Source organism: Cibotium barometz, chromosome 38, assembly GCF_041138505.1.
Source record: "Cibotium barometz isolate CiBa-2024 chromosome 38, ASM4113850v1, whole genome shotgun sequence".
NCBI classification, from domain to species: domain Eukaryota; kingdom Viridiplantae; phylum Streptophyta; class Polypodiopsida; order Cyatheales; family Cibotiaceae; genus Cibotium; species Cibotium barometz.
Window position 1 is genome coordinate 2,711,526 of NC_141083.1, and position 23,030 is coordinate 2,734,555.

Genomic DNA, 23,030 nt, shown 5'->3' on the forward strand with positions numbered 1-23,030 from the left:
CTTGACAATAATGCTTGCCTCCAACACAATTGCCTTGACCATATATGGTGAATGACGTGTTGTGCTATGCTTAGGGTTTACACTTGGGAAATTCTTAGCCTTTTACAACCATTTCATATCTTAACGTCGGTACCCAAGGCAGAGAGGCCAGACACATCACTTGTAGATCAAGGACTCCTTTTTTTTTTTAAACACGAAACAGCGACGTGGAGGTTACTGAACCGCATGATTACAATGAACAAACATACAGTAGACACAGCAAAGAGTGCTGCCACTGTGTTCTAGCAAGGCATTCCATGATATTGCAGGACAGAAACTTTAGCTGCTTCCACAATGAGGTGACCCTGTGCTTATAATGGGAAACTTGGGCTGCTGCTACTAACAACAAGAGGACCCTGTGCTGATGACACAGGATTGCCAGTTTATGCTGTGCTGGAATTTTCTGCAAAGCAAAATTTGCCCTCTCAAAAGTTGTTTAAAAGCTTTATCCACAGCTATTAGAAAATGCAAATACCAGAGGAAAGGGACAAGCCACCTTCTGATTATCAAAGGAAAAAAAACTTAAGGACCACGTAAAGAACAGATACATACATTGATAGAGCATTGAGCAGATCTCATGCTTCCAATAGCTTCTTAATATCATTCTGCACAAAGAACACACAAATCACCATTACATATCCATCTCCAAGTTTGCGGGTATTGTTGACATGGAACTAAGTAATCCTTCTACTAAATCACAAATGACAATCAGACTCCATTGACGAGAACAAAACATGTTTCGAAAGTATTGCAAGAGGTGGTAAAAAAAGAGTCACCTCAATCTTTAGGGGAGAAGTGGTGGGTTCATATCGCTGAACGACCTGCCCATTCTTGTCAACCAGAAACTTCTCAAAATTCCACTTTATTTTATCACCAAGCAGACTACCCAGAAGCCCTGGGCTTTTACTTGCTTTGAGGAATTTGTACACTGGAGCTGCGTTCTCACCATTCACATCAACCTGCAGGGGAAGAAAACAGAAAACCAGACTTAGCCAGGGACCTGGGCATTCACACCTGCGAAGCCAAATCCCAACAGGAGCTTTCAACAATTTGTCAAGCCTAAAGCTACTCTCGGGGAAAACACAAAAAAAGATGTAGACACAGCAGGTCCAAAACGAGTAAAGCATAAGGTTTAAACACAGCCCAACCTTATCAAAAATAGGATATTCTGCCTTGAACCTAGAACAAGCAAATTCTTTGATCTGCTGATTGGTCCCAGGCTCTTGTCCTCCAAACTGATTGCATGGAAATGCCAAGACTTCAAAATCTACAGCACCACACAAAAACAAAGTAAAAAACGGAAGGGCTACAATGAGCAATTTCTCAGGAAATCTTGAATACTTCTACAAAAGCGTCAGAATGTGTCACAATGTATGTTCGGTGATAAACGGATCAACCAAGGTCCCACCTTGACCCTTCAACTTGCTGTACAGCTCAGCTAACTCATTGTAATTGGAAGTTGTAAGACCACTGCACAAATTGCATCAGCGCTATACAAAAATTAAAACCAAGGTTATCACACCAACATGAAGAAAATGGTGTAAAGGTGCAAAAGATTCAGAGTTATAATTACCAGCGAGAGGCCACATTCACAATCAGAAGAACCTTGCCTTTGTAACTGCTCAAACTCACCTCCTTACCCTCAATATCCTGTCCCCAGGCGGAGGCCACCATAAGCACAATATGAAAAAGGCATCGAACCTCACTCACTTCCAACTGCATGGTGTTTTATCAACAAAAAAAGAAATGGTTGCCTACTGACTTCTGAATCTGGGATACAAAAAGAGCTATAAAGGGTGCGGGGATTGACAGCAAGGTTCACAAAACCCATGCAGCCTCATTGTTAAAGTGTTGACATTACTAGGTATTTGCCAAGGAACTAGGGTTCTGTCAGTGTGTGTAAGTGATAGCAATCCCACCCATCCACTCTATTTGATAGATGGACATGAACTGCATGCGTAGACTATGTTCCGAACCCAATTTTGGTTCAATATCATGATTGCACTCAAACTCGTGGACCACACCCCAAACATGCTCTACCGCAATTCTAAGACGCGAATGCAAATCCATGTGTTCAGAGCAAAAATCATAGAGTGGGTTGCTCTAAATCCTCCTACAATAAAATGTGACTCGGCATGTAGGCGATTTCAAGGATGGAAGACTCTAAGGGAGCCGTACTCTATAAGCACCCTCGTATGACACATCCATGATTGATGACATATCAATATAACATGAGCCCAAGGTATGACCATGACCGTGCCACATCCATATGCCTAGGACACATGAACCGCATGATATAAGACCCAGAACAGGCATGGTGAGGGGGTAGATGGAGGCATGGTGGAAAAGGTTAACGACAAGCGAGATGAAGAGGGTGCCGTACGGCAAGCAATTCGAGTACATTTTGTGAAGAAGATATGATTAGGACGACAAGAGGAACTCGAGTCTTCGCGTACCTTGACGGTGAATTCGTGAATGCTCTGCTCGGCGACTGCGGCGGCGGAGGCAGAACCAGCCATTCGGGAAGGCTTGAGGCGGAGGAGAGGGGGGGAGGCCGCGCACAGCTTGAAAGCCGAAGAGCACAAAGGGGACACAGAGGCAGACAGGGAGCTGTAGAGGCGGCAAGGCGAGGCCGTAGGGCTACTGTTACTGGGGTGAGCGGATGTGGAGTGCGTAAGCACTGCGTGTGGGAGGGCACTCATAGAAGAGAGCAGGGCCATTTTCGTAGAGTAGCAGAATCGCTCCGAAGTATATGCGTGTGGGAGGGCACTCATAGAAGCCATTTTCGAAGAGTAGCAGAATCTCTCCGAAGTATATGCGTGGAGATAACTATGCAAGCACGTGTATTAATAATGTATACATTAGCAGAGCATACACTCTAGTTTTGCTAACCTATTTATAATTTATTCTCTTTTCTTCTCTATTTATATTTATCCTCTTCATTGTGGCTTCTTCTCGGCTAAATTAACTTCAGCGTCCTCCTTTCTAACATACTACACTAGTTGGAATGCACTCGGTGATGGTGTTGGGCCAAGCAGAGGCCAAGCAAGAATCGTAGCATGTGCAACTGAGGCCAAGCAAGAATCGTAGCATGTGCAACTGCTTTCTCTGGCATCCTCTAATTTCTGTTGGGAACAAGGAGGTACTCCTCTTTCCAAACCTAAACCCTAATTCAAACTATATACTCATATAATGTAGTTATGTTTTTGTGTCAAATTCTTTCTTTTTGGTTCTAGAGCAGCCTGCAAATAACACTGCAACACAACAAGGCAATGTCACCATGTGTATGTACCCAACTCATGATCCCTATAGAGTTTTGGGCACTTCTCTGGTCTCTCGTATATCCTAATTTAGCAAAAAGTTTCTCCTTTTCCCCCATTAACATCCATACACAAGTTTTATACATAGGGAGAAATGAGTTGCTAGGTTTACTCTTCATATTTCAAGCTCGCAAGACGAGTTGGAAATTGTTTGAAAGTTAAAAACCCTCGCTATTAACATCATTATTTTGTCGTGTCACTGAGGTTTATTTCTAAGACACAGTAGAAATGTTGTTTGTAACTTCTACATTTCGAGTCCCCATTTGGGCTCTACAATGACCCGCTCTTTTTCATTCCATTTTTTGGGCAAAGGATCAATTGTGTTAGCATTCATGGTAACGGGAGTGGAATATGAGCAAAGAGAGAGATGGAGATTCGAAGTGATGGAGGTGATGCCCTTCATTAGTCACAGGGATTTGGACTCTAAACTACAATTATGTGATTCAAAAGAACATAGTGATGCCAACACCCAAACTCTCATGTCGAGCTTGACCACTAGATGACAACCTACATTAGTCTTTCAAGGCAAACCCCCCTTGCTCTAAGCAGGGGTAAAGAGGGAATGATTGAGCAGCATTACAAAAGGAAACATACATAAAATATTTAATTCAGATTTTGGGGGACTCCCTAGGTAGAGAACCCATGATTCAAACATAATAGGAATGATGGAGCATTACAAAAGAAAACACACACAAAATATTTAATTCAGATTTAGGGAAGTTTTTAAACTTTCCCTCAAACACACGTCAATGAAGAGTAGTCTCTTTCAGCGACATTTCCATGCCAGTGCAATATATATTTTGTTTACAGAAGGCAACAAAACAATGATGCACCTTGGTTCCCATGACAATAAACAAATGGAAGTACAAAGATGTCGACCTCAGCTACCTCTAACCCGGAAGCCAAGGAAACTCTGGCAGTGACACAAGCCAGTGCAATTGGATCACCAGTTTAGCAGAAAGAAAAGATCCACAAGGGGCCCGAAATTGAGCTATTTGGGTCAGTATGCACAGGCGTTCCATGGCTCCATCATAAGCAAGGAAGTCCAAACTGCTTATGGAAAGATAGCTTTGCAGTACCACAACCCTGAGTGCTTGCAGATTTCTTGGAGGATGCAGAAGTCAAAGACAAACTAGAAAAAGTTGGCCTAGGGCGGATGGCAGAATGTCTCCCTTGAACCATTGATACAGAATTGTGTGCAGAGTACATCAAGTCCACAACAAGGCCACTAAGAGGAGAAAGGTGACTAAAGCAGATGGAACCACACAACAGGTTTTAATCTCAGAAGATTTGATACGAGAGGCCCTACAGTTACCACCATCTCTTAAAATACACTCACAACTACGAAAAGATGCCCGTAAATGCCATGCTGAAGAAAAGTTCTTACAACTCCAATGGGGCTGAGTATGACAAAATTAGAGATGAGGTAACAGAAAAGGCCTGCAGAGCCATGTCCCTCATAATGCAAGTAAATCTAATGGACACGTACGACAGGGTTCCCCTTAACAGGATAGCCAAAGTACATGAAAAAAGAGAAGATGACTAGGCATATTATATCCGTAGAGAAATGGAGAATTATCTAAAGGCACACCATTCAAAGGTATGCAATCCGTACTTGATGACAAAGGTGCTAAATCATATAGCACAACGGCCTCTTCCAGAACACGAAGAATAGATGCAACTGGCAATATAGATAGCACCAACACCACTTACCTCTATGAAGAAATGCAGCAAGGATAAGCCTTATTGATGGAGACAAAGGAAATCATGAAGGAGCTCAAGAAAGGAAGAAGGAAGAAAACTGAAAGGAAGATGAGGGGAATAATGCCTGATGTTGCAAAGGAAACACAAAGAATAGAGGCGGAGCTAGCCCAAGAGATAGCATCTTACCAGGAAATCTTACGAGGAAGTACTGGGGCAGTGGTGGGAAGCAACAAGTTTCAACTTATCATCACCTCGAGAGGGGACAGCAGCAGAGACACGTCAACAAACCCCATCTCCAAGTCTGTCACAATTAATTTTCAAAAACCTTTCCCCTCTTCAGAATTCAACTATGTTAGATACACCTGCTTCCGCTGAGCTACATAAAGAGACTCAACAGGAAACATTGTGAGGAGAAGAGCACCAAAGCCACGAAGAAGCCACATCACTACAAGAAGGACTCCCTGAAGAACGACTGGATACAGGAAAGCGACAAAAAATTGAGGAGACACCAAGCCCCAACAAGAAGCAATGTTTGGATGATGCGGAGGGGATTCCAGGAACGTCTTTCCTTCATAACATGGATTACAACAAATTCCTTCATGAGACTCTGGAAGTCTTGGACGGTCTCTTACAATTGCCACACTCTGGATTGGAAGGAGCAGCGGAAAAAAGTGCTTCTCTTTGGGAACAAGAGTAGACGGTGAGGCAATGCCATCTCCTGACCACCCATATGCTTCATGACAGAAATACAAAACTATGGAAGTAGGTCCAGGATGCAACCAATCAAGTTTAAACACTCCAAGAGCATTTAACAGCAGCAGAAGCAACACACAGAGATGTAATCTTAAAAAGCTTAAAGGCTTTTGAGGAGCAAGAAGTGAGATATCAAACACTCAATAATAATAATCTTATTCTCAGCCAAACGTTGGTACGAAGAATCAAGGAAAATACAAACTTGAAAGCGCAACTAGAAAAGGCAAAGGAATAGATTTCATAGAGAAGTGGCACACAACAAGGAACAAGAAAGCATCCAGACTCAACAGCTAAATGAGTTCCAGAATACCTTCCAGGCTAAAGAAGAATAACTACAAGGCAGCCTGAAATTAATATGCATAGCCCTTAAGGATGCTGATCAAAGAGTGCTCCAACTTTAACAAGAAAGAGAACAAATCAATAAAGCAAATGCAGAAAAAGTATGAGCACTAAATGAGACCATCAACACCAAAACTTGGAGATGCGAAGTTGATGAACACACACAAAGAGGAAATGTTATAGATTACCCAACAGCTCCAAGCTAGTCAAGCCTTGGCCCGTAAAGGCTTCAAAAGATTACAAAGGCTCAAGGAATGGAAGCTGTAGCCAAACAAGCACAGGAGGCAGCAACAAGATGCTTTGAAGAATTGGATGCCGTAAGAATGGTGCGAGAAACTAGCATATCAGATCTTCTCACCACCAAGGATTCTCAGATACAAGAATTGGAGCGCCAACTAGCAATCCAAGAATGCAGCCAAAGACAAGAGCCTACTCATGAGTTGCAACTACTCCTTGAGCGAGCATCGGAGATAGGTTCGTTTGCCAGTAACTCTTCGGGCCCCTCCACAAACTTTGACTCTCTTTTTGTCTACACTAACACTCTCTTTACTACAATATGATATTAATCTATCTGATGATTTGAGCCTAGGAGAATTAACACTTATTAAATAAAATACAAAGCATGATGCTGACCCTACTATAATCATGGGGATTTTCCAGGGAGACCTAGTGAACTAGCAGTACGTGAAGTGTTATTTTGTGAAGTGTTAACTGGTGAAATGGCTAGGCCATGAACTGTTAACATGTGAAGTGTTAACTTGTGAAATAGTTAGGCCGTGAACTGTTAGCATGTGAAGTGTTAACTCATGAAATGGCTTAATCCATGAAATGGATAAGTTATGAAATGGCTTAAGTCATGAAATAGCTAAGCCGTGAAATGGTAGTGCATGAACTGGAAACTGTGTATTGTTCACGGCGGCTAAACGTTTGTGATGTATGTTAGTGATCTGTACATTCCTTGAGTCATTAGTTTGATTTCTGTGAAGTATCAGGAGTGAGTTTGATATCGTGAAATAACAGATTGTTGTTTCACATTATACATCCCCCAAGTTGTTTTGTGAGAAGTGATTGAGGAAATGATGCAATAGGAAGCTTAAAAGAAAAAAGGGAAAAGAAAAAGTAGTAGATGCAAGCATTAGGGCCAGTGATATGTGAAAATAATCGTAGATAACCATGATTAAAGCAATCAATAGGCAAGACTTGAGAACAATGACGGTGAAGTGCTGGTGGACGGACGGGGCGTCGACAATGCTTGCAAACACACAAAATATGGCAGAGGAGAACTCTTTAAAAAAAGGATGATCAAAGATGTAGGAAAAGTGAAGTATTTATAATCTAGTCGTCGGCACCCTTGGCCATCTTGATTGGGTATGACACGTGGAGGCTTTTTGATCGTTTCATGGCATGAACTAGCATGAGATAGTTCACGATGTGAGCTGGCGTGAAGTGTTTCACAATGCGAAACAGCTCGAAGCAGTTCATTACATGAAGCAACTCGTAGCTGTTCAGGCAGTGAACACTCATTCCTTTTGCATGCAAATGGTGATACCCTATGGATTCCTATATGCTCAAGCACTCCAAGGCCACTCATAATGCATTTAGAGGAGTAGAACGTACATGTGAAATGTATGAACATGTTCCACGGCCTGAATTGAACACCCCTTTACCTTATACCCGTTTGGAGTCTTTGCTTGGTGCTAGGTACTCCATGTCATTCTCCTCCCTTTTATTGCCATAGGAACCAAGTTTGTACTTTGGAGCTTGTTGGTATGTGTTGTTGTAACTGCTTTAGTTCGGAGTGAGAACTTCTAAGCTTTCCTTCCATCTAGTGGAGGAGTACATCTACCGTATCCTGGTGAACCTATTTTGTTTCATGTACATGTGAGTACACACCTGCATTACCTTGTTCCACAACTTGGCTCAGCTTGATCTCTTAGGTGGGTAACATTGGAGGTGTCTCACTCTTTTGTTTACTTGGTTGAGTGGTTTTCTTCTTCCATACCAATTTTGGTGATTTAGTTGTTGGGACTTGAGTTTGGGACTTGAGTCTGCCTGTGTACATGTGTCTCTTCTGTTCTTCTGGAGGTACACACAACATTGGGTCTTGGGTTGGTTTTTGGTACCCATACCTTTGCATGATCTTGATAGTAGCCCTGTGCTGCTAGTAAGTCTTTTCTGGCCCATTGCTCTTGAATGTCGACGAGTGGTGTTTGGGAGTATTTGGCTTTTTGCTTCTTCTCCTTGGATTGTTTCCTTGTCTCTTGCCTGTAGATTTGCTTTCCTGCTTTGACACCCACGGGGTTTTGTTCTTATCATAGTATCCTTCAGCTTGAAGCTGGGACTTGGGAACCCATTGTTGTCTAACTGGATACATTCCTTGCCTTTGCTGTGGTTCTCTTGAGACTGGGAATGATGTTTTGACGTGGAGGCCTATTCTGTTGATTGTTTTGCTTTGGTTGGCATTGGCAACTCCATGTCGCATGTAACCGCCTGCTTTCCCTTATTAAATGGACTCCATAATGGAAGGGTGATGGTTTCTTTGCCATCATTGAGATGTACTTCCCGTTTTTCCCATTGGATGTGAGTTGCTGGCACAAATCCAGGATTGTCCAAGAATCATCTCCTCTTCCATGGTTCCTGCAAGCATAACAAATACCTTCCCGACCAAGGGATTATTTCTAATGGAGATGTTAACATTCAAAAATCCTATTGTTTGTGTAACAAATAGATGCACACTACGAACTTGTGCAATTGTTGCCTCTAGGGGGGGTTTGTTTAGATTTACCCATGTCTAATAGGAAATCGAGTCATGACTTGACCTCGTATCAATCAATGTTATGATCATCGTGTGACTACCCTTTATAGAGACATTTACAATGAGTCGTGTAGGTTCAATATCTAGATCATCCTTGTGAAGCAAGGTGAGTGAAGCCATGTTCACATCATGTAGTGTTCTCCCTTTGAGCCTCTGTTTTGCTTTAACTTCCCTTGCCTTGGCTTTCTCTTGAGCTTGTTTGATTTTTTCCTTGACTAGCTCTTTCTTTTGTTTTAGAAGATGCTCTTGTGCGAGCATTTCCTGGGTTAGGGGTCCATAATATTTTTTTAGTTTACTTCCATTGATATATCCCTCTAAAAGGCCCTAACTCTCTGTATTTCAGTTTCTTTTTCTTGGTGCTTCCAACACCATACATGAGGATAAGGTCTCCCATTCCCAGTTCTTTGCGTTTTAGGTTATGGTCAAACCAATTTTTTCTCCGTAGTTTTTTGACCATGTGCCCATGCAAAGAAATTAGTTGGGCTTCATTGAGTTTTTCTAAGTCAACTAACCTCTTGGCTAACATATTCTTTGTGAGCATTTCCTGTATTGTATAGTACACATGCTTGGAACCAAAAATTCCATATGCATTACCACATCAATGCCCTAAGCTAGACGAAAGGGAGTGTATCCCGTTGCTACCCCCGTTGCTACCTTATACGATGTATGATAGGACCATAGTGCTACAGTCAGCTTGTGTTTCTAATCCGTGTGACTGGCTTCTAAAATCTTAGTCAAGATAGCACACAAAATCTTGTTTGTGCTCTTTGCTTGGCCATTTGCCTATGGGTAATAAGGTGATGATTTTCTATGGACTACAAGGAATCTTGTAACTGTTCAATCACCTCATTGACGAAATGTGAGCCCCGATCACTTACTGATTCCAGTGGGCAGCCAAATTTAGAAATGAATTGTTTATATAAGAGCTTTTAGCCATAGTTCAAGCATAAACTCTTTTAGAGGCTTTCACCTCTGCCCACTTTGTGAAATAATTTGTGGCCACGATCACATAACGGGCTTGTGAGACGGATGCACTGCTAGACTAATAGGTCCAACAAAATCAATACCCCATTTCTCAAAGGGTTGTCTCACAACAGGTGTAAGTGGCATCCTATCCTTTTGTTGCAGAATTGCAAACCGTTGACATTCCTCACATCTTTTCACAAATTCTATGATGTCTCCGAATAACGTAGGCCACCATAACGCTACTTGAAGCACTTTGCAAGTCGTAACTTCTTCAGCAAAATGTCCTCCGGCTATTCTCGAATGTGCTTCTAAAAATGTGACAAAATCGTCTTCTCGCACACATCTCTTGAGGATATCATCCTTGCCCAGCTTATATAGTTCTCCCCCAATCAATTGATATGGTGCAGCTAGCCTAATAAGTCGACACATCTTATCTTTGTTCAAAGGTCGATCTTATGGGAAACCATGAGCTAGGTATTCTGATATTTCCTCACTCCACTCAGGCATCATATCAATTTTGAAAAGGCATGCATCTGGGAGGTCATCGTCAATACCAAAATGTTCTCCATTTGGAATTCTAGACATATAGTCTTCCAAAACATGTTGTGTTCATTTTCTCACCATTACCACCATGAAGTTGAATTCCAAGAGTAAAAGGAACCAACGTGTGATTATCCCCGTGGTGCAAGGCTTATTTACTAGATATAATAAGGCATGGTGATCAACAAAAAATACAAACTTGTTGGCCAACAAGTAATGTCGGTATTTCTTTATAGCATAAACCATGGCCAACCCTTCACGCTCAGTTGTCGTGTAGTTTATCACTTAGTTGACGATTGGCAAAGCAAACTAGGTAATCTAATTTGAATTCCATAGGTTGTGCCAATACACATCCTATAGATAGCAAATTTCGATGCATTGATGTGCACATGGAATACAAGATCCTAGTTGGGTGGGCTCAGAATTGGTGCATTAGCTAGTGCTTTCTTCAACTTATCATATGCATTTTGACATTCCTCAATCCATTCAAAGACGATGAGTAGTCTATACAATGGCCTGGGAATTTCAGCATAGAATATGATGAATCATTGATAATACCCAACGTGTCCCATAAACCGTTGTACACCCTTGTAGTTTGTTGGTGGGGGTAATTCTAAGACCAACTTCATCTTGCTCTCATCAGTGAAAATACCATTCTTAGACACAATGTGCCCTAAGATTACACCGTGTTTGACCCAGAATTGACATTTTAAAGGGTTTAAAAATATACAATATAATTAACATCTTTCAAAACACCTTCCTTAAGGAAACTAAATGGTCATTCTAGCGTGAAGGCCGTGCACGTCAGTTGTTGGAAGGTTGCTAGGGAATTGGTGAGGCCAAAAGGCATAACCTTATAAGCATAGGTCTCCCACATTGTGTTGAAGGTTGTCTTGTGTTGGTCTTCTGGTGCTATGGACACCTGATTGTAGCCTGAAAACCCATCTAAGAAGTCGTAGGCTTCCTCACATGCTACCCGTTCTAATACATGTTCCGTATATAGCAGTGGGTAGTGGTATTTCCTAGTGGCTACATTGACCTTTTTAAGAGAAACACAGAATTTTAGTTTTCCATTCTTCTTTGCCACAATCATGATTGGTGAAAGCCAATCCGTGTGCTCAATCTCATAGATGAAATCCATAGTGATGACTTTATCAATTTCCTCCTTTATAATCGCTGCATATTTTGAATTCATCTGATAAGGTTTTTGTCTCTATGGTCTTGATCCTTCCATGATCAAGATGATGTGTTGAACCACCTTGGGTGGCACACCCTTCATTTCCATGTATTTCCAAGCAAAACAATCCTTGAACTCTTTTAAGGGAGCAATGAGTTCTACTTCTTCAGCCGTAGTTAAGTCTTTAGAAATGTACACAGGTTTGGTATCCTCCCCTGGCCCTGTGATGTCTACCTCTTAACTTCCACTGGACCGTCGTAGGATGTGGATTGGTCATTTTCCTTCACTCTTTTGGCCGTCAATTGGATCACTTTTCTTTCATCAATGGTGTAGGTTTTGAAATTGTCCGGCACTGAGAGCAGGCCTCCGGCTTGTCGTCCTCATCAGTCCTAGTAGTCATATTCAATCCTAAGAAATGAAAGGATCAAAAAATTTTGATCTGCCTCCTCAAATATTCTTGCCATGAGGTAACTATGATTCCCTTCTTTGAACTCTTCTAAATTGGATCACATCCAACTTCCTTTCATTAAACAGCTCATTTTGTGGATACACTGTATCCCTAACCCTATTAGCCCTTAATTTGGCTTCATGGCTACGTTGACATTCCTCAAACAAGGGTCTTAGCTTCCTCAAGATTCCTTATTTCTTCTTCTCATCATTTGAATATTCTCCAACACCTTTGGGGGTTTTTGTTCTCTCTTTTGCCTACTCATTTGGTTTCGGCACTTGGTTATCTCCTTCCTTTGACTGGGTGGATCCGATGTCGATGGTATCTTCCTCAGATCCATCCTGAATTATGACCATGGTATCACCCTTGCCCACCTTTTTCACTCTTCTCCTTCTTCTCGTCTTATAGGTTGTAACACCTCTTGGGTTTTTCCCTTTGTCGACTTGTTTCGCTTGGACGCGTGTTGGGACATTCAGTGGCATGATGTTTCTAGGCTGCACACTTATAGTCGTGATGGTGGCACGGTTAGAAGTAGAAGTAGAGCCATTGTCACAATATGAGCAGTCCTTGATCAAATGATCAACACCACACTTAACACATAAAAGTGTTGGCATGGCATTGGTCTGCGTTGAGATTGATTGGGTTTGGCTAGCATTAGCCACATTCTTTAGAGGACACTCTGCTACTCGATTGATTGGGTTTGGCTAGCATTAGCCACATTCTTTAGAGGACACTCTGCTACTCGATGAGGTTCAATGAAAACACTATATGGGTCCCCTTCTCATAGTTAAGTTTATGGCTTTTCCTTTCCACTGTACCGTGGTTTGAAACACTGGTATTGCTGTGGTGTTTTGTAAGACATAGTACTCCAGTGTGATCTTCATGGGTTCCTCGTAATAGTCATTATTGATTTCTACCTCACGCATGACTTCTCCCTCTTCCAAGGGTTCCTCGATCAACACCTAGTTGATCTTAGCCTATGGAGGCTATGGTGGTAGGACAACTGATGGAAATGGCAACATGTCTTGCATTCTATGCCTTGTAGTCACATTGGTTTGCATTGGAGGTGCTGGTAAGGCTAGAGGCACTCTGGGTGTTGGTGATTGTTCTAGAGGTTGGATCCTCGGATATCTGCACATGGCAGTGTTATGGCTCCCTAGTCTCTGAGAGTGAGCACAATAGGGTAATTAACTTGGTCTCTTAGGTGAGGGAATTTAGTGCTCGTGTGATTTTGTCTACAAATAGAGCACCAAATCAACTCTCTTCAGGGTAGAGATGGGCATTCCGTGATGCTTCTCTCCCATCCCTAACCTTAACTTCTCCAAGATGGCATTATTAAGTTCCTTGATTTTCATGTTGCCAACTTTCTTGTTCTTGGATCCCACGTCTTGATGACTAGATACTCATGATGTTGTTATTACCAAAGTTGCCTTGGCGTCTTCGGCTTGCGTTAACTCAAGCATGTTATCCTTATATTCAATCACGAATTTACAGCATGTATCTATAGTGGTTGATCGGGCTAACACCAGATAATCATGCATCTTATGATCTCAGAATCCTCTCCGGAAGTAGTAGGGCAATAACTGATCATCATCAATTAGCCTTTCCCTCACTTTGCATCTTGAGTTCAAGTGTTTGAGCTAACGAACATAATCTCGCATGGACTCATTTGTATTTTTTTTAAATGTTGTGAAGCTGTGCCACACAGGGCTCCACCTATCACCACTTTGAGCAAAGCTCAGTATAAACACATTCTTAAGCCGAGTGAAATTGACTTTATCCTTAGGCTTTAGTGTTTTTCCTTCTAGGGTCAGAGAAAAAGCATGTATCATGGTTATATCGCTTACCAGCCCACATGTTTCACAAGTTGACTCAAAGACCTCTATGTATTGGATCGGTTCCCCATCTCTTGAGAACTTTTGCATAAGCTTCGAAATGATATGTGGCTTCATCTGAGATAGTGTGGATTCAAGGATAGTGCCCAATTCCCTAATCATGCCTCTGCCCATTTTTGTAGCCATATTCAAGAGATCCGCCCTTGTGATCGCATTTAGATTTGTGCTAGGATCGACAATTAGCCTTTGAGGAGCTACCTCCCCTACCTAGACCTCGTCCTCTTCCCAAATCGGTTATTCTATTCAATTCGGGTCTATTGGCTGGGTCCACGTAAATCCTCATCACCTGGCTCATTGTTAGCGGCCTCATCCCACCTTTGTTGGATTAAAAGTTCCATGCTCTGCAAGAATATGGGATCATTGATCATTTCTTGTACATCCTCTCTTGTGTAGAGTCGATCCTCACCTCCTGTAAATGCCCTAGGTAGATTGTCCACCTCTTCTTGTGTTTCAAGGCTTTCATAAGCCTTTGGTTCCTCATTAATGGGTTAGTATCCCTCCTGTCATCCCCATCCACATGTTATCAGTGGAGTTTCTAGATGTTTCTATATCCTTGCCACATGGTCGCAATAGATTCAAACTATCCATTTCCCTCTATTCCGCCATTGTTCTTCGCATATCGACATCTTGCCTTTTTAAGCTGAGTAGCTGCAATTGTCTCTCTGCTTCAACCACCTTCAAGATCATTTCCACTTCCTCAATGTGGGGAATAAGATTTGGCATGTCTTGGCAGCATTTTCCTTATCCCTCCTAACCCTAGGGGTCATCCCACTAATCCTCACTGTGTTAGCATTCCTGGGGCTAGAAGGTTGGGTTGGTAATTGATGTCTTAGACTGTGTCCTGTGCTTGTTGATGGGCCCAGGCCCACAGATTGCGCTTCATCTTCTGTGCTATGATGGAGACCAAAAAATCCCTTGGCCATATCAAAGATTCTGCTGGACTTCATAGATGGCAACATTACTTCATATACAAACCTCCCATCCTTTGTAGTGAATATGGCTTTTTGTTGATCTTTAGGATCTATAGATACTTGTTTGTATCTTGAAAATCCATCTAAGAAGCTATAAGCTTCTTTTTTGCTACCTTTTCAAGAATATGTTCAATGTAAGAAGGCAATACGTAATGACCTCTCATAGGGGCTACATTTATAGCGCTCTTAGGTTTCCCATGTCTTCATGCTCTAAAGGCTCATTACAAGTTTCCTACATCTTTTAGGCTCTAAATGGTAGGTCTCCTCTTTGGTTCTAAGATCTTTTACTACTTCCATGTTTTTTAGTTGTTGTCCTAAGCGGTTCTTTGATAGTTGATCTTTTCGTGATTCATGGCATGTGCCTTCATGAGATACTTCTAACATTGTCTTTAGAGGTCCCGGTGTAGGAATATTTTGTGGAAACATCGTGAATGGCCTTGCTCACCCTTCAATTTATAGTTGGGCATACTGTATTGATGAATCTTATGCTTCACTCAGCCTGGAGATCTCCTCTCTAGAGTTAGGATATTCTTAGATTTCTTAGGAAGGGGTTCTTGATATTTGGGTATCGATTTATATCATCCTTCCACAACTTTCTTGGCCATTTCTAGGACTTTACCTATCTTATCCATTAGGATGGATCCATCATTACATTTGTCCCTCCTTTCTCATCCAAGAAGAACAGGGGGTTCCAAAACATCTTCAATTTTAATATATCCTAGATCATCCTTGGATTCCTAGTTTATTTTTGTGCCTCTTATCTCTATGGGCTTGGTGGCTACTACAGGTCGCCCACCTCTAGAGTGCTCACCTCTAGAGTGCTCACCTCCCTCGGTGAGGAGAGAACAGAAGTGGCTGCCAAGGAATGCAGGTTGGCATGCGAGCTAGTCTAATCAGACTAACTAGAAAGGAAGCATTCAGATGCTATCAGAAGTAAAAAGCACCTGTTAGAGAGAATTTTAGGCCGGCGATAAACCTTGCCAAGAAGTGAACACGGCCATGTTCTACTATCCCATCATGTGTTCATGCCTGTGTTTGATGTGGTAGCTACATCATCCTATTACCTCTCTGCTCGGAAATAGAATTCGGAGGGACGAGTCAGGGAAGAGGAAGAAAAAGGGAGGAATAAAAAAAGGAAGCAGAAGGGAGGAATCAGGAAGAGGAAGCAAAAGGGAGGAATCATGTGAAGAGGAAGTAAAGGAGTCCGTCCGAGAAGAAGAAGAGGAATTAGGTGTAGAGGAGGTGGAGGGGAGGATTCAAGGGTTCAGAGGCACCAAGAAGAAGAGAGATAGAGATTACATTGGGGCTACAGAAGTGGGAATGGAGGAGAGAGATGTACCAGAGAATTTGAAAGAGATAGAGAGAGGATAGAAGCTAGATGTACCATTGAATTGAAAAGAAAGAAAATGGAGTTACCATCGAATCTGAGAGAGACAAAAAGGGAGTCCTCCATAGGATGCATACTGATTTGAGATTCTGGGATTGATGATTTGAGTTGTAAATTTTGGGATCAGCAGATGGTGATCTAAAAAGAGATGCTCTAAAGTTAGGATCGATGGCGATTTGAGTGGTAAAGTTTGTAATCTGTGATGGGACTAGATGGTGATATGAAGAGAGACGATCTAAAGTTAGTATTAGCCAAAGTTAAGATCCACAATATAGAACAAAGGATTGATATTGGGGATTGGAAGTGTAGATTATAGGATCGGGGATTGGGAACAAAGAAAAGATTGGCAAGAAAGCTTTCTAAAGATGCATCCTACAAACATATCTTGGTGGTGGATCAAATTGAGGAAAAATCTATACTCCCATGTTGTGTAAAAGCATCAAACCACACCAATAGAAGTGTGGCCAAAGTTAGCACGCCACAACTAGGCATATTTCATTACATTAGAAGTTTTTGCCAGATAAGTAACATCACACTTATCATACATGTCCAGTCTGTATAAACCAAGTATAAACCACTTAATAAGCACAATTTGTTTATCTTGTTCTCTATTATACACAGTGTATTTATCATCAACTATAACTCCAACATTTAGTCCCCTCCTTATTAGAGTGGGTATCGAAAGTAGATTCTTTTTAATTCCTGGAATAAAAAGTACATTTTGAAGACAAAGATCCTCACCATTTGTAGTAGTGGAACTATCTCACCAATACTTATGACGGGGTATGAGGCATTAGTGGCACATGTAACATTGTTACCACTTTGTATAGTCTCCATATGTTTGACCAAATTTCTTTGAGATGTTATGTGCTTAGAAGAACCGTTGCCAAATCGACTATCAAATCAAGATAGTTGCATTGAGACATGCATCTTATTCAAGATTATAGCTGCAAAATAGCCATAATAGTGAGAAGTCTTCATGGTAACAACATTAGCAGAGTCCTCTTTCTTGGAACTCTGATTATATGAGGCAAAACAATTGGAACCCTTGTTGGATTCCTTTTTCTTATTTTCCTTATTTTGAAGTTTCAAGTAATTTGTAATTGCATGGTCATGCTTTTTGTAATACCCACAAGAAACCTTCTTTGGCTTTTCAGAATTACCCTTAACCTCAGTATTTTTGTTAAAATTGGTCTTCCAGTAAAATTTATTGCCCTTGTCCTTGGCTGCTAAAGCTTGATCACTATTAGAACTCTTAGAAACATTCTTTGTGGACCTGTTTCTCTTATAATAACAAGCTAACAAGCTCTAGGTAAGAGGGGTTGCGTTGTCTCTTAATGAAATACGGATGAAAGTATTGAGACCCAAATAAGATTCAAGCAAATATTTAAGTCTATAATTCTTACATAGTAGGGTTGTACACATGGCAAGACATTGTTATTCAATCACACATTCACTTTACAAAGTCAAAAAATATGCATTGACTACCTAGTTCTCAATCAGGCCTTATCTTGTCAACTAACTCACACCACTTCCTATTTCTTGAGTTGACATTTTGAATACATGACACCTTTGAAAGAAAAAAAAAATTGGTTACCCTAGAAAGACTAAGTTTGATAACTCATTCCCGTCACTTTCTCTTACTCTCTCTACCTTTAAAAGTCCTACCTAGTTCTCCATCGGACCTCATATTATTAAACTAACTCTAAACCACTCCCTATTTCCTCAGTTTACATTTTGAATACATGACACCTTTGAAAGAAAAACAAAAGCTAGTTGCCCTAGAAAGACTAAGTTTGTTAACTCCTTCCCTTGACTTTCTCTTACTTTCTCTGCCTTTGAAAGTACTTTCTCATGGTTACTCTCTCACTTTCTCCCTCTCTAACATAACATTCATATTATCTAAAATAATATTTAAAAACTTGCCAAAATGTTGCTATTCTCATCCTTTTGTTGACCAAAAATGTTTAAATAAAAATATAAAGCAATCACTACCACCCATACTAAATGATTCTTAACTAGTTCCCATTTATCAGAACCCTATAAGGAGAGATATGTCACCAATGCTATACCCACACCTCTGGCATTACCAACCCAACTAGTTTCTCCAAGAACTGCACCTATACAAGAGTACTATGTGACTTTGCTAGTGCACTCTAAGAGTCCATAATCGGAGAGCTATGAGTCATTATGAGCAGCCACACTTACTCTTATTAGCAAAAAGTTTGTGGTTCTTGAGGGTTTCTAAGACTTTGCTCACATGCTTCTCATGATTGGCATCACCTTTAGAATAGATCAAGATGTCATCAAAGATGAAATCTTGAGGGTTTCTAAGACTTTGCTCACATGCTTCTCATGATTGACATCACCTTTAGAATAAATCAAGATGTCATCAATGAAGGCTAGAATCCAGATTCTCTCTAAAGATCTCCTACAAAGGTAATTGTTAGTCCAAGTGGCATTGTTATAAATTTATAATTTTCATATTGTGTATTAAAGGTAGTATTAGGAATATCATACTCCTTAATCCTAATCTGATAGTATGCTGACTTCAAGTCTTATTAAATATATGGATATCATATAGTCGATCTAAAAGCACATCTATCCTGGGAATAGGATACTTATTTTTTTTAATGATTAACTGGTTCAATCCTTGATAATCAATGCAAAGCATGAAAATCCCATCCTTTGTTTTCTAGAAAAGTACGAGTGCACCCCATGGGCGAAGTATAGCTATGAACACATAAAGAAAAAAACATAAGTTTTATGGTAGGGCAATAGATCAGAGGTGTGGTAGGCTGAAAAATGAAGAAAAACACACAAGTTTTATGGTGGGACAATAGATCAGCAAAGGCGAGGTAGGCTGAAAACGCATCATTGCATGGAAAAGATGTAGATAAGTGATAATAGCAGGCAGTAGAGGAAAATGCATGGCTATGTCATATCAGAAAAACACACAAATCCTTTAAAGACATAGAAACCCTAAAAAACACTGAGATCTTAAAAGTGCAAAACCCTAAAAACCATAAAAATCTTAAAAGTGTAGAAACTCTAAAAAATGAAGAAACTCTAAAAATGTAGAAACCCTAAAACGCAGATGTGGTTTGGCCTAGCTTTGATACCATGTTGTAATGGCAAGGTATCCTAGGAGGAGCTACTAAAATAACCAAATTTTGACCAGAGACAATTCTCAACCAGAACTCCTGAACCTGCCGCCGTCGAAAACACGTTACACTGACCAAACGGAGACCAAAACATGCCCAAAACATGATTCTAGCCACCGCAAAACTTGAGTACAACGTCTGCGCATCTTGTAGAGACATCTACATGCCTATGAATACAGCTCCTCAATCGAAGATGTGTAGCTCCTAGAGCTACCCAAGGGATGTTATATCTAAACAAGAAGGGAAAGAGATAATGATGCTCTTACCCATGTATCACTTCCTTGCTTGTTGTATTCTTGTTTTTTGCTTGCCTCTCCTTAGCTCTCACACAAATCGGAGCTCTGATATCATAAAGAGAATGTGGAGGAGAGGGAGAGCATGAGTTCCTTGGAAGCAAACACACACATACAAGAGAGAGAGAAAGACACATAAGAGAGATAGATGGCTGAATTTTCTTTTATCTTCTTCTCTTCTCTACAACCGTATAATTAAAAGGATAAGAGTACATACTATAAGGGAAAATACTCTCCTACAATAACATACAATGATTGGTCCATTGCAAGAAGAAGGACCACTCATCACATGGAGTAGACAACAAAGGTGTAGGTCACCATCCTAGAATCTTATGTGGGATAAGCTCACCATGGAAGCTTGCTCAAGGCAAGGAGATAACCATATGGTCATGTATCAAAGATATCAAAAAGGTACACAAACTATCCCATAAGTGACTTATATAGTCACTTATGGGGATAACCATATGGTCATGTATCAAAGATATCAAAAGGTACACAAACTATCCCATAAGTGACTTATATAGTCACTTACTCCTAGGACCTTTCACACATGGCTTACCCATAAACCCAAGTCTATACCCCATATCATGTGCCTAGGCCCTCATCCCACATATGCACATAATTTCCTACATTACAAACCATCCCCTCCTACAATGATTTCATCCTCGAAGTCGAAGGGTGGTCGTGCAAAACAAACCAAAACCGACGCACAACATGTGGAGTCATAGTCCATAGTAAGTGCCAATAGTACATGATCCTATCTAATAAGACAAGTTGCTGCCAGCATCAATCAAATGGAAACCCTCAAACATCGATGCACAAACAACATCAATGTCAAAGGTCCTCATAGCCTCCTGGATTGAATGGAAAACTCCATGGGCCAACTCCTAGGCTGTAGAACATGATGTTGCCTGCGCCGAAAAGATGATATAGCCATGCATCCTTAATCACCACACAGTCTCCTGGCTTGAATGGAAGTCCAAAGAACTAGTGGTCCATATGCACACATGCATAACCGCATGTACTGAAGGAAGCTCCATCCAATAATCTACCAAAATGATGATCCACGTGACTATCGTGATCAAATGGAAAATGTGAAGGACCATCATCTATGATGAAGATAGTCATGTGCTCTCCATAAAAATTACACTCCAAATGGCATGAAGAACATCCAAAAATAAATGCCTCAACTGCATAAATCATCATCTCATGTCGGCATCCACAAAGTCTAAAGATACACACCTCATAGCTGACATCCGTATGGGCATAGGTGTGATCATCCGAATACATATGCCGACTGTAAATATGGAAATCTCCACCATCAGGCATAAAGCATGCATCAACATAATCATCCTCATCCTCATGATATATGGTAGTACAATGATAATCTGGCAATCCCTCCATAGGTATGAATCTCTCTATGTCATCCTCTATGCAATGGGCATAGCACTTGTCAATGTCCCATGTACAAGGAGAGTCACCATACACATCACGAAAACAAGAAGCATCTCCAATAGGTGTGTGTAAGGCATCATTGTAATGCACAACACTATGATAAATACATGTCAAATCATGATGTGCATAACCATCACCACATGTGTAATCTGCCCACATGTCTAGTTACAATCCTCAAGACCATCATAGGCATGATCCTCATCCACACTAGACTTCGATAAGGCATCCACGCATGAAGCAGAATCATAGAGATCACAATCATAAAATTTCCACTCTGAGCTTGGAAAAGCATCATAAATTGGACTCACAAATGTAGTCCATGGCTGAGCCTTCAAAGCATCCATTTGTGAATCCTTAACATGACTGTCTCCACCAATCAATGCATGTGTTCATAGGCAAACCAAAAGCCAAGCTATCCACACTATAAGTACCACATATGTCCATATCATGATCATCATACAAAGTAGATACACAACTATCCAACCTCTTATGAACATAGGCATCCATCACTTCCACGCCAAGCCATCATGCCCATAGATACATGTATAATAGAAGGTGTAGTGCCCAAAGCAAAACCATCCACCTCCATAACACATATGGACTCCAGAATCTCATGTATATCGATATCTCTTGAGGATGATTCCATATCAACCCAAAGAAAAGATAAGTAACCACAAGAAACTTGGTCCCAATCCACATGTATATACTACCCACCATAACTATCATCAATCCATGCATCACCAAGCCAAGTGTGAAGAGTCTTTGACGAAGGTGAAAGAGGCGCGCGCGTTCACACAACCATCAATGAGCTGTGAATTTTCAGCCCACAAAACTCATCATTGGCTCACAATGGACAGCTACATCAACACATATGGAGATTTTTCCATCATAGGAAAAATATCTATGTATGCCAAAACACAATTGGCACATGAGATAATGTCAAGAACTTCTTGCACTTGAGTGTATGGTTTCACAATCACTTTCCATTAGGAAGTGAATGGGGTCTTCTTGGGCCCTTTAATTTGCCCCAGCCTAATCAAGGTGATTAAGGAATAGCCAAATGGGAGGTTGCCATGTGGACTGAAATGTTGGGGTTTTAAGAGAGGTATAAGAGTGGTCAAAGGGTGCACTTTTTCTCCCAAAAAGGGGGGGGGGGGGGGGGGGCAATTTTACAATTTTCAGACCTCCATAACTTCTACATACAAGCTCCGATTTGAGCGGAGATTACAGATCCGTGATCTACGCATCAAGAGCTTTCCATAGATATGTTACATGATATGGTTTTATCCGCTAGATTTTAAATTCCATTTTTCCCCCAAAATTCAAATTCGAATAAAGTAGCCGTTTTGAAGCTTCTAATTAGAAAACGTTTCTTCTTAAGAGAAAGGGTTTGACTCCCTTAAACTGCCAAATAAAAGGGCCCAAGAAGCCTTCCATTGAGGTCCTAATGTTTTCAAAATTTTCAGCAAGTACGTTGACCTTAAGAATACTCTCAAGGAATTCACAAATACCCAATCATAGTCCATGCAATGACCAAAAGGTTTCACGATCGCTTGCTTTTCAGAATTTTCAGCAAGTGTGTTGACCCCAAGGATACTCTCAATGAACTCACAAAGACCCACATCATCATAATCCACCAATGACCAAAATGTTGAGTGAATGGGTAACCTCTTTAATCCCTTTTGATATTCAAATCTTTCAACATGAGTTGAAGAATTCCATATCCCAACTCAAGCATGAAGTATAGCCAAGAATGGGTACTAC

At 40.9% G+C, this 23,030-nt stretch overlaps 1 protein-coding gene across 1 annotated transcript; it reads right to left on the reverse strand.

Annotated features, from left to right (window-relative positions):
- Nucleotides 1-213: 213 nt before the first annotated feature.
- On the reverse strand, nt 214-2,863 carry LOC147616237 (putative phospholipid hydroperoxide glutathione peroxidase). Its single transcript, XM_086777256.1, has 7 exons — nt 2,496-2,863; nt 1,613-1,689; nt 1,448-1,509; nt 1,188-1,306; nt 816-998; nt 592-644; nt 214-442 (listed from the first exon to the last, which is right to left on the reverse strand). Exons 1-6 carry the CDS (start codon nt 2,820-2,822, stop codon nt 615-617), a joined length of 798 nt encoding a protein of 265 aa, XP_086633382.1. The 5' UTR covers nt 2,823-2,863; the 3' UTR covers nt 214-442; nt 592-614.
- Between the last annotated feature and the right edge of the window lie 20,167 nt (nt 2,864-23,030).

What these genes read in the sequence shown, in the direction of transcription:
- LOC147616237 (XM_086777256.1), bottom strand. Translation starts at nt 2,822, where the DNA reads ATGGCTTCTATGAGTGCCCTCCCACACGCATATACTTCGGAGCGATTC. An exon ending in TTCACGAATTCACCGTCAAG is followed by an intron (nt 1,690 to 2,495) that starts GTACGCGAAGAC and finishes GCCTGGGGACAG; the next exon opens with GATATTGAGGGTAAGGAGGT. An exon ending in GTGAATGTGGCCTCTCGCTG is followed by an intron (nt 1,510 to 1,612) that starts GTAATTATAACT and finishes CAATTTGTGCAG; the next exon opens with TGGTCTTACAACTTCCAATT.